This window comes from Heterodontus francisci, chromosome 4 (genome assembly GCF_036365525.1).
Source record: "Heterodontus francisci isolate sHetFra1 chromosome 4, sHetFra1.hap1, whole genome shotgun sequence".
In the NCBI taxonomy this organism is placed as follows: Eukaryota; Metazoa; Chordata; class Chondrichthyes; order Heterodontiformes; family Heterodontidae; genus Heterodontus; species Heterodontus francisci.
The window spans coordinates 134,750,460-134,766,758 of NC_090374.1; the positions used below are offsets into that span (position 1 = coordinate 134,750,460).

At 40.6% G+C, this 16,299-nt stretch overlaps 1 protein-coding gene across 6 annotated transcripts in view; it reads left to right on the forward strand.

Moving 5' to 3' along the window:
- The window catches only part of dock8 (dedicator of cytokinesis 8), a 325,410-nt gene extending 309,765 nt beyond the window's left edge, over positions 1-15,645 (forward strand). For all 6 annotated transcript variants that reach the window (XM_068030192.1, XM_068030191.1, XM_068030196.1 and 3 more), the window contains 8 exons: positions 3,643-3,774; positions 4,884-5,018; positions 7,890-7,979; positions 8,489-8,725; positions 9,760-9,903; positions 10,845-10,951; positions 12,286-12,456; positions 14,229-15,645. In XM_068030192.1, the coding sequence (XP_067886293.1) occupies positions 3,643-3,774; positions 4,884-5,018; positions 7,890-7,979; positions 8,489-8,725; positions 9,760-9,903; positions 10,845-10,951; positions 12,286-12,456; positions 14,229-14,298 (1,086 nt within the window). In that variant the 3' untranslated portion in view covers positions 14,299-15,645. The remainder of the gene's footprint in view (positions 1-3,642; positions 3,775-4,883; positions 5,019-7,889; positions 7,980-8,488; positions 8,726-9,759; positions 9,904-10,844; positions 10,952-12,285; positions 12,457-14,228) is intronic.
- The last annotated feature ends 654 nt before the right edge of the window (positions 15,646-16,299 follow it).

The window sequence follows — 16,299 nt, forward strand, 5'->3', positions numbered from 1 at the left end:
GGTGAAATTCAACCCACTGTTTTCATTAACAAATGGTGCAAGAACTAAGGGACACAGATTGAAGGCTTTGGGCAAGAGATGCAGGGGGAATGTGAGAAAGAACTTTTTTATACAGCGGGTGGTAATAACCTGGAACTCACTGCCCACAAAGGTAGTGGAAGCGGAGACAGTCAATGATTTTAAAAGGACATTGGATAGCCACTTGATGGAAATAAACTTACCGGGCTACAGGGATCGAACTGGGGAGTGGTACTGACTGGATTGCTCTGTGGCGAGCCAGCATAGACTTGATGGGCCGAAAGGCCGCCTCCTGTATCGTAAATGACTGTGTGACTTTCCTGCTACCACTCTGCCGCAGATCAGTGGAATCTTGTAAAGCCAAGGCTAGGGTATTGTTCTTTCTATTTAAGCTGGTATTCAAAGTCTGCAAGAGTCTATCCATAGAAGAAAACATCATTGTAATGGCCTGCAACATCAACCCACTCATGATTGAGATGGAATCTTCCAATCTCTCTGTAGTTGTGGGCAATGTGCTTGGAAAGTCTGTCAGTGCATTGCACAATCTCTGCTGCTCAGTAAGCATCTTTTTCATCAATGGCGCCTGGGTACAGCATCTACGTCCAGCTGAACAGAGCTCGAAGATACCTGTGCCCTCCAATTCGGCCTCTCCACTGCCGTCCCTGACGCTACCATCTGCTCTTGCTCACTGGTAAAGTGTGAGTAACAGATGCCCCTCTACGTTACTTTCATAGATCTCACCAAAGCCTTTGACTTCATCAGCAGACGTGGTCTCTTCAGACTACTAGCAAAGATCGGGTGTCCACCAAAGCTACTAAGTATCATCACCTCATTCCATGACAATATGAAAGGCACAATTCAGCATAGCGACGCTTCATCAGACCCCTTTCCTATCCTGAGTGGCGTGAAACAGGGCTGTGTTCTCGCACCTACAATGTTCGGGATCTTCTCCCTGCTGCTTTCACATACGTTCAAGTCTTCAGAAGAAGGAATTTTACTCCACACAAGGTCAGATGGCAGGTTGTTCAACCTTGCCTGTCTAAGAGCGAAGACCAAAGTACAGAAGGTCCTCATCATGGAACTCCTCTTTGCTGACGATGATGCATTAACATCCCACACAGAAGAGTGTCTGCAGAGACTTATTGACAGGATTGCGGCTGCCTGCAACGAATTTGGCCTAACCATCAGTCTCAAGAAAGCGGACATCATGGGACAGGACGTCAGAAATGCTCCATCCATCAATATCGGCGACCTCGCTCTGGAAGTGGTTCAAGAGTTCACCTATCTAGACTCAACTATCACCAGTAACCTGTCTCTCAATGCATAAATCAACAAGCTCATGGGAAAGGCTATGTCCAGACTGGAGAAGAGGGTGTGGGAAAATGGCGCACTGACACGGAACACAAAAGCCTCTGTCCTCAGTACCTTGCTCTATGGCAGCGAGGCCTGGACAACGTATGTCAGCCAAGAGCGACGTCTCAATTCATTCCATCTTCGCTGCCTCCGGAGAATCCTTGGCATCAGGTGGCAGGACCGTATCTCCAACGCAGAAGTCCTCGAGGTGGCCAACATCCCCAGCATATACACACTACTGAGCCAGCGGTGCTTGAGATGGCTTGGCCATGTGTGCCGCATGGAAGATGGCAGGATCCCCAAAGACACATTGTACAGCGAGCTCATCACTGGTATCAGACCCACCAGCCATCCATGTCTCCGCTTTACAGATGTCTGCAAACGCAACATGAAGTCCTGTGACATTGACCACAAGTCGTGGGAGTCAGTTGCCAGTGATCGCCAGAGCTGGCGGACAGCCATAAAAGCGGGACTAAAGTGTGGCGAGTCGAAGAGACTTAGCTATTGGCAGGAAAAGAAACAGAAACACAAGGGGAGAGCCAACTGTGTAACAGCCCCAACAACCAATTTTATCTGCAGCGCCTGTGGAAGAGTCTGTCACTCTAGGATTGGCCTTTATAGCCACTCTAGGTGCTGTTTCACAAACCATTGACCACCTCCAGGCGCTCATCCATTGTCTTTCGAGACAAGGAAGCCAAAGAAGAAGACCAGATGAAAACCCAACTATCTCTTTTACTGGAGCCACTGAAGTGCAAGTATCTTAGCTGGTGCTTTGTCTACATTAGTCTTGTGACATTGCACCTTCAGAGGGATTGAGCTTTTCTGAGGAGTCAGCAGTGGAGCAGCGACCTCAACCAAATCCTTTGATGTGCAACCATTGTGCATCTGGAATCCATTGCAACCCTTCCAATTCTCTGACAGTCAACTCGAACTCCATCAATTTGCATGTTTGGATTGTTTATATATGTACTGGAGCTGAGACGTCATCATGCCCACTCCTGCTGATTGGGTGGGGAACTTGGAAGTAAAATGCTAATGAAATGGCTGCATTAAAAAGCTACTGACTGATGCAGTTGACATAGTTGCATGTTTCTCATGCACTATCTATCCCCCATGCTCCCAATGCATCTGCACATTAAAATATAGTCCAATGTTTTAGTCTCCATTGAAATAAATTGAAAATGGTCCCATGTTCTGTTAATCCCTGATGATTCAGTCCAAAATGTACAAGTTTAAATCTCTGAAATTTTGGTGATTTTTCTTTTAAATGCATTTTTGTCCTCATTGTCCGTGTTGGAGAATGGAATACGTTGCCATCTCAACTACTCTCCGATCAGGTATAGCACAGTCCAGATTAAAAGTAAAGTGCTCTCTATTCTATTCCAACACTCTACCTTATCACCAGCATCCCTCTACTGCATCAGCATGACCTTTTCCACTTCCCACATTAGCCATCCTTATCACCATCCCAATTGAGATTTTTTTTTTAAATTCCAGCTAAGTTCTGTGCTGTGGGATTCTGACAAAAATTCAATATTTTCATCTGTTATATATCATGATACTGGTATCTTTCTTCCAGGCACCGTTAAAAGTCGGGATCATCAACAGAAAATGGTCTAACTTGTCTCGATACAAAATAGCTGCAAAATGTAGACAGAGTATAAAGGATTCTCTGTTTTTTAGTGTTTACATCAGAATTGCTCTTGATAGCTTTTAGACAACTCTGCTAGTTGCATTTAATTTTCCATGGTGTGCAGATGCAGATGGGTCTAGATGGCATATTAGTTGTAGGAATTGAAAACTGCAAATGTGAAGTTTAAAGGGATGGAGACATATGCAAACGCTTGACTGAACAAAATATTTGGATGTTTCCTCAGAAGAACCTCATCCACAGCATATCATGCTTTCAGTGGGACTGTTGCGAGAGAGTGGCATTGGGAGCCAGTGGCATTTTTCAATATAAGAGCACTTAGTTTAATTTAACTGATATTTTTTCAATTAATTTTTATCCCAAAATATTGCGTATTGATTCAGTGGGATTTGTATTGTTCCTAATCAGATTAGGAGAGCAAACTTTGAGAAATATGCAAATTAGTAGATGAAAATCAATCTGCTTTTCTAAATAATTGGTCCATGGAAGTAAATATATTTTATAGTTCACAAAAAGGAGAAAAGATCTAACTTTAGAGTCAAGGGATGAAAGTGGTTAACTCAGTTAATTGTTATGCCACAATTGATTATGTTGTTAAAATAAACTCTTCCTTCCTTCAGGCCTGTATGTTTGAAAGTGTGAATGAAGTTTACAAAGTTGTCATACCAATCCAAGAAGCCCATAGAGATGTCAACAAATTGGCCTATATACACGAGAAGCTCAAAAAGGCATTTGAAAGCATAACAGCAAAGGTAACTCAATTTATCTCAGTAGGCAAGATTTTCTCAGTGTTGTAGCATTTTCTTCAGTATTATTTATCATACAGGGAAAGAACCATTTACAGCATATATGATGGTAGCTTCACAGTTTTCTGTGAGCAAGGAGGGCATTGTTGCACACCTAACATTTGGTTTTGTTAACTGTTTTTATTTTGCTAATTTGCATCTAACTGATTGGGATAAATGACACATGACAGGTCAGGGACTCAGAACCAATCTGTTGATATTAATGGCACAAAAAGCCCCCTCTTCCCCACCCCCCCCCCCCCCCCCCCCACATACGCCACCACCACATACACATCATTAAAATGTGAACAACAATAGTTGGTAGGGAAAGTGGTCAGTCAATAAAGATATTCCCGTCTCCTCATTGTACAGCATCCTCTTCTACAATTATGCTTTATACAAAAGAGAAGCATGTTCTTGACTGAGTTTAATCAGTCCAAAACGTCGTCCTTTTTACCATCACAGCCACAGGTCTAACATTTTCTCATATATTGCACCTTCTTATGATTTTCTGATGAATAAGTTCATACAACAAAGCAATTTCTTTTTTTTGTTCTTTCATGGGATGTCACTGGCAAGGCCAGCATTTGTTTTCCATCCCTAATTGCCCTTGAACTGAGTGGTTTGCTAGGCCATTATAGAGGGCAGTTAATTAAGAGTCAACCACATTGCTGTGGGTCTGCAGTCACATGTCGGCCAGACCAGGTAAGGATGGTAGATTTCCTCCCCTGAAGGACATTAGTGAACCAGATAGGTTTTTATGACAATCAATGATAGTTTCATGGCACCATTACTGAGACTAACTTTCAATTCCAGATCTTTATTAGCTAATTGAATTTAAATTCTACCAGCTACCATGGTGGGATTTGAACCTGTGTCCCCAGGGCATTAGCCTGGGCTTCTAGATTACTAGTTCAGTGACATTACTATCGGCCACCATCTCCCCATCCCACAATAAATAGAACAGCACAGTGAAGGGTTGTTGCACTAATCCTATCATACCAGCTGTGGCTATGCTATTACAGCCCACCTGTGATTATCTAAATTAAAGGTATGGCTATTTTTTTTTTTGCAAGGGTTTAAAACGAATGTTCGGTACATATTTCCGTGTTGCATTCTATGGAGCTAAATTTGGTGATTTGGATGAACATGAATATATCTACAAGGAGCCTGCCATCACCAAGCTGCCAGAAATTTCTTATCGACTGGAGGTAAACAGAAGCTATCATTTGTCCATATAGTTGTTGATATTAGTCAGTTTTTAATGGCAATGAAATTGGCATCTGGAAACCAGATTATACACATCAGAGGTATTTTTCACTAGGAGCACAAACTCATACACTTGCATCTGTGTTGAGCACATAATCTAGGCTGATGTTCTAGTGCAGCACTGAGGGAGCGTTTTACTGTTGGAGGTGCTGTCTTTTGGATTAAACATTAAACAAAGGCCATCTCAGGTCAATATAAAAGATCCAATGTCACTATTTTGAAGCAGGGCAGGAGTGTTCACCTCTGTGTCCTGGCCAATATTTATCATTAAACAGATTATTTGGTCAGTATCACATTGCTGTTTGTGGGAGTTTGCTGTGAGCAAATTGGCTGCCACACTTCCTACATTACAGAAGTGACTACACTTCAAAAGTACTTCATTGCCTGTAAAGTGCATTGGGATGCCTGAGGTTGTGAAAGGCACGATATAAGTGCAAGTCTCCTTCCTATATGGTTCAGATGTGATGATCAGATCACGTTTTGTTACTAAGCTGTGCAGTTGCATTACCAAGGCTTCAGTAGTTATTTTTTCCCAATTGTTTCACTTTTCTGGGGTGAAGTTTCGCAGGCATTTAATTTTCTTGTCCTATAATGAAGTGACCATTCTTTATATGAGAGCTTAGATAATGAGGCCTAGAAACTGGTTCATGCCTGACTTAAGGCACAAATCCAGCAGTAAATGTGAACCATCGCACTAAAACTGATGAACAAAAGGGCCATGCAAAATTGGTCCTCTTGCATCATCAGAACAGGACCTGCATGCCAGTCGCACCCCAAGAGCAGTGCACTGGTCACGAATATGAAGAAGATTGGCCTGCAGGGATGTAAACTGGGAGTCCAGGGGGAAGGAAGAGATCCACGGGGGCTTGAGCAGTGACCAGCAGTGGCCTACAGTTTTAACATTTAGCTAAGTAAAATATGTACCTACCCTTTTGGTTGCCATCTGCAATTATCCTTTTCAAACTCACTGGTTTTACTGCTATATGTCTAAAAATACAGGCAATAACCTGCATGGTGCATGCTGCAGTCAGGTGCTAACCAATTTCAGGAATGCGGCTAAAAATGGCATTACGACCCCATATTGCATAAGCAATGGGCCTAAGGCCTGTTTCAGGCAGGCCCTGGACAACTTCAGAGTGCCCTAACCAACATGGCCTAATGTTCTCATTCCATGGCAGATATGTGTGCCATTTTGGTTATAAAACACAAGGCACACATTCCTCACATTAAAACAGGTGCAGCACAATCCAATTTCTAGACCAGAATGCCAGTAGTTAACTAAAGAGAAATGACAAATGATAATTGAGTCCATTCTAGCCCTCAACTGACAGACAAATTTGGACGTTCCATCAAGAAACACTCAGCAGTAATCAAGAGTGAAAAGCCTGGTTGATTTTGTTTTTCTTTATCCTGAAGATGTTGAGGCAACTTGTTTTATCCCATTCCCATTGCTACCCCAGCTAAGTTAGTTAAATCAGTCCAGAGTAGGATCAACCTCAAATCTTCTTGGCATATAATGTTCAATTCCAATTGAGACAGTGAATAACCCATTGGGAAGAAGAATTATGAAAGATGCTCAATTAGTAGAGGAGAATCCTAGAAATTACAATTTCCAGTATCAGAGGATGGATCATTTAACACAGTCAAGGAACTGTCCTCCGCCTACTATTTTGGCAGAAATTTTGACCCATTTAAAGAAAACAGATTAATGTATAGTAAAATAGTTGGCAAAGGGATGTCATTGAGCATGTTATTCCTCTGCTATTAAGTTATTTCTATGCGATAATGAATTCCCAATCTCAGTCAGGCCACCACAGAAAAGGGGAAGAGAATTGTGGGGGCAATTCATCCTGAGCCACTCACACCCTTAGCATCTAGTTTTGGAACATCCTTTATGGAGAACTAGGAGCAGGATACTGGGCTGCCTTCTAGGTCAGGAATGGTGCATGATGTATGAAGGAAGACTAGAAAAATAATGAACAAAAATGGAAGGTTAAAAAATGTTGAGGAAAGATCTTCTGACTGAGCTACTGCTGTAAATGCATTTTTGCTGTTCCTCAATACAGCAGAATCTATCATTGAGTAAGGGATACAAAAGTATCTCAAAATTGTCTATTCAGAAATGAATCTGCCAAATCAGCCTGACCTCCACAGTGTCCAATCATGGGAAATTTCCTTTTCCTTTTCTGGGAGAAATCTGGGTACTAGGCTTGACTCTTAATTTTTCTATTCCATTGATACAAAGGATAGAATTGTGGTAGCCAGGTGAGTTTAACGCCCCTTGTTGTTTTGGAGTGGATCAAGTTTGCATGAACATTCGACTGCAATGATTTTTGCACTTGAGTGTCCCTGTTGCTGCACCTTTCTCTACAATTGTGCTTTTGATGTTGGGTTGATATTTATGCATGGCTTGTAACCACTTAGTCTTACCATCTCTCTGCATTTGTAATTAATTCTGTCAATTTGTTTGGAATGTTTTTAATAATCCTAAATGGTTACATGTAAAATAACCCCATTTTGGGCTCTGCCATATTTTCTATTACATCACATTTTTTTGACAATTTCTTTTCACTGTTTTTCCTCCCTTCTCTCCCAAAGGCATTGCTCTGGTATGTAATTCCTCACCCAGTATTCAAATTGCAGGTGACACTGAAAAGCATTACAACCTAAGGTTTCGATGTTCTTCAAAAATGGAACTTCGTCAATTATTAAAATCTGCTTAGTAACGAACCAAACTCTGCTCATCTTGATAATACTAATGGTATTTAAAGAACTCCATTAAAACCATGGATCCTATATTATTTTTCAAATAGGCATTTTATGGACAGTGTTTTGGTGAGGGTGCTGTGGAGGTTATTAAGGATTCTAGTCCTGTGGAAAAGAGCAAGTTGGATCCCAACAAGGTCAGTTGAAAATTACTGATAGTAGATCAGTTCCTCATAAAAAATTTACATTTGCACTTGAGTGTCCCTGTTGCTGCACCTTTCTCTACAATTGTGCTTTTGATGTTGGGTTCATAATCTTCAAAAAAAAAATTGGCCCTCTATATTTTTTTCTGATTTTGTATTCTGCAATACAGTAACGCTGCATTAGAGACAATCTCAGCAGCACTTCAACAAGCAGGCTCTGAACGGAGGCTTACTATCTTCCTGCAAGGCAGAGTAAAATCCTGCAAGGTGGAGTAAAAGTGTATTGGTCAGTATCCAGTGGAATGCTTTTGCATGGGTCCTAGCAATTGTTTGGGAGTAACACTGGCAGTTGGCTAGGATCCAATTTCCAACCCTGCTACTTTGGACACAAAAATGCACATCCCACTAAGTGGAAAGAGGCAGCATGCCCTCACAATAGGTACATATTATCAAATAAAAATTACTTTTGTGTTTTTACATTTTAAACTTTGTTGTATTTTCAGGCATATATACAAATAACGTTTGTTGAGCCATTCTTTGATGATTATGAAATGAAAGACAGAATAACCTATTTTGAAAAGAATTTCAACCTTCGGCGTTTCATGTACACCACTCCATTTACTAAGGATGGACGCCCCCGAGGAGACCTCAAAGAGCAGTACAAGAGAAAGACCATCCTGACAACTCTACATGCTTTTCCTTACATTAAAACTAGAATTAATGTCATTCAGAAAGAAGAGGTAACAAAAACATACTTTTTTTGAAAAAAATGTCTAAAAACTATTTGAAAGAAACAAAGATTTTGAAAATTGAAATTACTAGAAAATACACTTAATGGGCAAGAGCAACCTGTCTGATTCACTTCATGAAAGTCACTTCAACAAACATCATGAACATCAAAAACTGTAGCAATAGTATGTGGTACTTACTGGGTCCACTGGTTGGACCAGAAAGCATTCTAGTTTAATGGGAAAAATAAGAGGCTGAGAGCTTTTTAATCAAAATTTCTTTGTTTGCTTTTCTTTTGTATGTCAGAAGCTGGATACAACATTTTCAATTGTTGTGCAGAAGGAATAACTAAAGGTTAGATTTTGTGATGGAAAATAGGGAAATACTTTGAAAAATAAAAGAAAAATCAATCAGAATAACAACTACCATCCTTGAAATGCAAATAGTAACTAGTCAATAAATTATGTATGTGTAACCCAATATCCTTTTCTGGTTGAATTTAAATGACTGCTGCCCCAAGGCATTTGTAATGTAGAAATATGGTTGCAACAGGAAAGAAGATAAAACCTGATAAGCAGCATGGGGCGATTTAATAAATAAAAGACAGTTCAACTACAAAATTGCTCTGCCAAATGCCTTTCTTTCACAGCTCCCTATTTATTCTCTTTTGACCTTAGCTGATATCTTGTCTTGGTACATTTAATTTTAAGTTACAGACCACTTGTTGAACACTATATCTTATTGAAATGCACACAAAAGCTTGGTTGCTCATTCCCAGGGGCTGAGTTACAATTAAGATGGGGTGTGACTTTACCAGGTATAATTTCACAAGATACAACTGAAAGGTTTTCATAGTGTAAAATGTTCTAGTAGAAACAGCAGTGAATGGCGAGTCCCAGTGTATTTAGGGTTTTGACTGCTGTTATCTGATGCCATCCAGTGTCATTAATATTGAACAAGAGTACTTCTATTGAGAATAGAATTAAAATCTGTTCTCAATTATAGCAGGCTGGAAAGAAGTAATTTTATCTGGTTCGTTTTGTAGTTTATCCTGACACCTATTGAAGTAGCTATTGAGGATATGCAGAAGAAAACGCTCGAGCTAGCAATTGCAACTCATCAGGAACCTCCAGATCCCAAATTGCTTCAGATGGTGCTACAAGGCTCTGTGGGAGCGACTGTAAACCAGGTACCACCCCAAAGAGTTAGCTGACTGTTGATTTGTACATGTCAGCATGGTGACTCTGTGCTTAATGATCTAAGACTTGATGATTTAGTGGCCGAGTCTTTGATTAGTGCTTCCTACATTCAGAATATGAAAGTGCCTTTTTTGTGGGAGATGATGCAGAATGAGATTTGCATAGAAAAACTTTTTATTGCTTCTGATTAAGATGTCAGGGACTCTGCAAAAAAAAAAAAAGAACTCTATTAGCAATATACCCAACTCATAAAGCTTTACAAATCATACAGGAAAGCTGCTCAGTGTACAGTGAACTCCAGAAATGAGCAAAAATCAGGTTAACAGTGAAAATGAATTGAGCTATCAGTTCATATTTAGATAGCTAAATAATACCTTTTTGGAAAAGTAAGAAATAATGCTCTACATAAGCCTTCCTCAAATATTGCAAAGAATTAATGGAGCTGCCATTTTCCACATTATTAACTGTTTGATTTATTTGGGATATGTGGCAACAGTTTTGCCACTTGCTTTACATGTCTCAGAGGGTGGTGGCGGCTCGTGGAGATTAGAGATAGGGAGGGGTGAGGCCATGGAGGGACTTGAAAACAAGGATGAGAATTTTAAAACTGAGGTGTTGCTTGACCGGGAGTCAATGTAGGTCAGCGAGCATAGGAGTGATGGGTAAGGATACGGGCTTTGGATGACGTCAAGTTTACAGAGGGTAGAACGTGGGAAACTGGCCAGGACTGCATTGGAATAGTCAAGTCTAGAGGCAACAAAGGCATGGATGAGGGTTTCAGGAGCAGATGAGCTGTGGCAGGGGCGGAGTCATATGATGTTATGAAGATGGAAATAGGCAGTCTTAGTAAGCTATATTTACAAACTAAGCAAAGTACCATCCTTGTTTCCGAATGTCTCTATCTCATACCAGTTTTTTCTGCTTGTTACAGGGTCCATTAGAAGTAGCTCAAGTGTTTCTGGCTGAAATTCCAGAAAATTCAAAGCTCTTCAGACATCACAATAAATTGAGATTATGCTTCAAAGAATTTATCATGCGGTGAGTTAAATAAAATGGAAGATGAGTTATTTGTTGAATCTGCAAATTTAATGTGCAGACTTTCAATGGCACAGCAAATAGATCAGAGAGATGCCATGTATGATCTTCAGTCTGTACTGTGTTCATTGACTGGGTAGGCGACTGAAGTGCCATAATTGACCCCACTGCCTGATTACAGAGAGAAAACTGGCCAGGGTCACAATGCATGATTGCTATCTAGTGACTCCTGCTAGAAGTGCACATAGCAGGCAAGGACAGGGCAGAATAGTTGCTACACTGCCAAAGCTCTCACCTGAATAATGTCCATTTGGGTGGAGGGCAAGTGGTGCCCTTGAAACTATATCCTTGCAAGAAGTCCACACCTTCAGGAAAAGAAGTGGAGTGAGAAAATTGGCAAGAAAAAGAGGAATAAAATGAAGGCACAAAACAAATATGCGTGTTTTCTTTGACATGGAGTTGCTCTGGTGGCTGTAAATCAAAGCCTGTCTACACAGCCTGCAGGTATATCTGAGAGAATTGTCTTGTTCACAACTTCGGGTTTCATTTCCTCTGTGTTATTTTTAGTGCATTGGTCTGTGCATTTTTCTTTGCCTATTGTAATGCAGACTTTACTCATTAAGTGAGTTAACTAAAGTACTAAGATAGCACAGGCATGAATTTATTAGGAATACATTAGCAGTGCATTAAAAATAGAAATGTAAACTTTTGTATTCTCTGCCTGCTTGGTCCGCAGTGCCTTACTGATTAGATTCATCTTCAAAGCACATCTGATCATTTGCTTGCCCTGACCACAAATCAGAATAAAAATGCAGATGTTACTTTTGTTTTAATTTTAATCTAATTAATAAATAATTCACATTTTTCAAATGAGGATAAGTTGAAAAAATGTTAATAGGATGCTTCATCATGGTCACAGTTCACTATATGGTGTGTTGTTGATAGCAGCTGTGCCAGTGTCTGATGGTGGGAGATGTTACAAAGGTGAGAACAGAGCAAGTGGAAGTCAGAGAGATTCACCCCAGGTCTCTCTGCACACCACCTAGTGGATGATTATAAAATGGAATTGGTGCATTGAGAAATTCATCTCCTCATCTTCCAAGCCCAAAAGTTTTTCATGAGCAAGAGAGGGGAAAATAAATATCTACCAATGTTACACTTGAAATCGAAAAGGGATATTAGACAACATCAATATACTAAATACAGGGTGAACCTGGAGAATACAAAATAGTAAATGACCTGATTGTAGAAGTAATTAAAGTAATACTTCTAGTGCCACTGATGCTTTACTGCTCTTCACTGAATGAGTCTTTGCTAATGTTGTATTTCCTCTCCAGATGTGGAGATGCTGTGGAGAAAAACAAACACCTGATCACCTCTGACCAAAAGGAATATCAGCAAGAACTGAAAAAGAATTACAACAAGTTAAAAGAGAACCTGAGACCAATGCTTGGAAGAAAGATCCCAGATCTGTATAAACCAGTAATAAAAATCCACCAGGAGACCAAGTAAGATGCACAAATGCAACATTACCCCTATTGTAGTTAAGGGTAAAAAGAGAGATTATAATTTATAAAAGAGTTTAATATTTCAGATGTAGTCCTTGGATTTTGCGTTACACACAAAATGTTAGTCAATCGATTTCTTTCAGAAGCTGAGCGACCAGTTAGGTATTTCTGCCATCTGCTACTTTTTTTTTCAGAATTCGCTGTACAACATGCAACAGCTGTAAAGTACTACCAGTCGTCAAAGTTAATGTGAACCTCAATTTTTTTATACAGTGGGCCCCCTCACAACTAGTGCTGGGGACAGCTGCAGTGGTAGCCTGTTTGCCTACCGCAAATGTATCAGGGAGGCCATTGGTGCATTATTCAGCAGGCCCAATAAGTTAATCACTTTCCCCATTGAACTGCAGCAGCAGTGTGAGAGGATAACATTATTCGACAGAACAGCTTGACTTCCCAGAGTCTGCAAGCCATCCATTGTCCCCATGGTGCCATCTGGGTCCATGCAGCCTTTACGAACTCCAGGGATTTTTTTTTGTCCAAATCTCAAAGTGTATCTACTATGTGACAACAGGCCCAGAATCTCTCAGATCTGACCTGTTACTCTTGAAGACCTCTCAGTGCCTCTGTTTTGAATGAGGACCCCAGATGGTTGAGTTTGGAAGCTCACTGTATGGTATGATTCTGACCGATACAGACCATGAACATCCTGCTTTTGATTCCAGACTCTGCTGATTTAGCTGCTCTCAGCCAGGGTGACTGGAAGGGTTCCACAGCAGGTTGTCAACCCACCAGGACCAAAAGCGGATCCTGAGCCGGCACGGACAGACGGTGGGAACCTAGGTGGTGGTTTACTGTCAGCAGCCAATTAAGAGGTTGCCATCCAATTGAGGACAGCGGTCTTCCTCTCCGAGCTGCCAGCCCAATCAGAAGGGCGGCAACTCGGCAGCCTCGGCAACACCACTAATAGAGGTGTCAGCAGCTGAGGCTGCAGGAAGAAGAAGAGGACACCTCCATCTTGAGGCACCTTCAAAGGCCAGGTAAGTTTTCTTTTCACTGTGCTGGGGCCAGGCAGGCAGGCCCCAGCAATCGAAGGACACAGGCACGAAGCTGCAGGGGGGGGAATGGTGCAGCCATTAATGGAAAGCTCCCTCCCCGAACCCCCCCAGGGAACCCTGTGGGAGGCCTGCACAGTTTATCTGGTAGTCATCCCGCTGCCTTTAAAATGCTCGCTGGTCTGGAAAGAGGCCACTAATTGGCCTATTAATTGGTTTAATTGGCCACATGCCTTCAGCCAGCAGACAGCCATTTCGCTACCATTCCCACTGTTGATACTATCCCATGGTGGCAGGAAGATGGCGGGCACCCCCCCACCCCACAATGCTTTTGCTCCCATTTTATGACCTCTCCAGCATCCCAGCCTGTCTGCGGAGGGCTGGTAAAATCCAGCCTCTGGTCTCTGGATTTGGGTTGAGAGGAAAATAACAGTTCCTGATTGCTATCCAGTGACCCCTGCTGGAAGGTAAGATCGTAAAATATCTGATTGACACCCACTCCCTGGGTCTGCATGTGTTGATGGTCACTTGGATAAAGTACCAAAGCCAAAGAAATGTATCTCAGGCTAAACCAATGCATTCAAGAGAGAAAAGGAAAACGTTTTGTTGAATGACTAATGAGCAGTATTTCAACCATAAGAATAATAGATGTGGTACTACTGTTTTAATGTTCCCTCATGCATTATTAGTAACCCAATAACTTTTACTTTTTTCAACCAGAAGGGAATCCTTTAAAAGATCAAGTTTTAGGAAGTATGAGACATCATCTTCAAACCCACAGAACAGCTGATGGAATCTCAATCTATGTGAGACACTAGGATCTGGTTTTTATTGTTCATTTGCACCAAGGGCAATATAATCGAGCTCTAAGAGGTATCAAGGCAAATGAATTAGAAGTATGAAAACTGCACTTGATTTATCTTTTTCAAAAGTGAAGCACTTTTTATAAAGTAACCATGGATGGATATTGATATCATAAATTTCACATGTAGATGAAGCTGCCAAGCACCATTTTAAGCTGTTGTTTGTTAATTCAACTCGCAAAAGTGGTGCTGATGCCCTGTTACTCCTGCATTCTACATGATAAAACCACCTATGAGGTTTTATTATCTTGTCATTCCATTACCTTCCTAACCGATTAATAGACCTATGTTATAATGTTTACATGAACTAGCATTGCATCCTCCAGTCTAAAGTGCAGCTAGTTTGTCATATTACAGTTTCTCTCTGCTGCTTCTGTGTATAGCCTATCACCTTTTTCTGTGACTGTCATTTAATTTTAAACAAGGTATAGCCTTTTTTATGCATCTATTGATCGAATTCTATTGTTTAAATGTAACATTTTGCTTTGAATCAGTCAGAGATTCCTTCAGTATACTGTCAGATGTCAATAATGTGTTCTGCAACTCATATACCTCTGTTATTAAGCTCAGTGCAATCTGACTGGTGTGAATTTACATATTATGTAAATTTGAGGCACAATATGTCCAGAATGACAACCTATATTTTTGATTTGCAATGCTGTTTTAATTTCTGAGCAACCAGCTCTGTGGCATTCTATTATCTAAAACTCGTATGACTTAATGAAGAATTTTACAAGAATTGTTTCAAACATTCACTAAAATGCTATCTGTTTGTGATCTTAGAATATAAAACGCCATACATCCCAGCACACACAATCGATTCTGATGAAGAGGTTAATGGTAATAAGGATAACCAAACACTTCATATCAGGATGTGATTATGTACTATGTCATGATCAGAAAATGATGCATTGATTGCATTTTAAATACTGTGTAGATAAAGTTAATTCCTCACTTGTCACATCCTGGAAGGTATGCTTTCTCTATTCTCTTATAATTTGAATAAGATCACCACTTTCTATAAAAGCTGGTCTGTTCACAGATGACTGTGACGAGTTGTAAAAGCATGTAATCTTGATTTTCTCGCCTGGTACATCCAAATTCCAAAATATGATTCTGGACACATTATTAGTGATGTTATAAATACAGGCATCTTCGCAAACTGCCTTGAGTCCTCATCTGTTGTATATTACTATAATGTTATCTTATGTACAGAAATTTCCAACCATACAAATAAATATTTGTCAAATGCTGGTAACATTGATAAATGCTAATGCTTCTAAAGTTCTTGCGCAGTGCGCTTTAATTTTGTTTAACAACGGACATCACATTAAGATAACTAAAAGACACATGAAGACTTGATAACGAACAGTAGTTAGACATTGTACTTCTTTTTTGGCATGATATTTAAGGTGTTTTGTTCAGTCCTGAATGATGAATATTTTTATTTGGATTCTAAAAGATTTATATTGTATGTATAATTAAAAGTACCAGTGGAAAGGTATTACTTGGCAGAGCCCATGCCTCATATTCCCTGAGCTTTTGGATTTAGGACAGAAGTAGCTCCCCAGTAGCAGCATCCATGACTGAGCAGACCTTTTGAGAGTCCCCTCTGCTCACATCACTTGAGGAAGGGGCTAGAAAAGGTGCCTCAGACATAGGTTGTCCCAAACTGTCCTGATCGGGGAACGGCACCCAGTGGGACCACCATTCTTGCGGTCGAAAATACACACAAGCAAAAAAACATACATTTCTGCACCTGGAATGTGCACACCCTAATGGACAATCAAAACAATGAATGCCCTGAAAGGAGAATAGCCATAGTTTCTCAGGAATTTGTAAGATATAACAGCAATGTTGCTGCTCTCAGTGAAACCCGACTCCCTGCAGTAGGCCAGCTTAGAGAGGAAGGAGGAGGATACACTTTC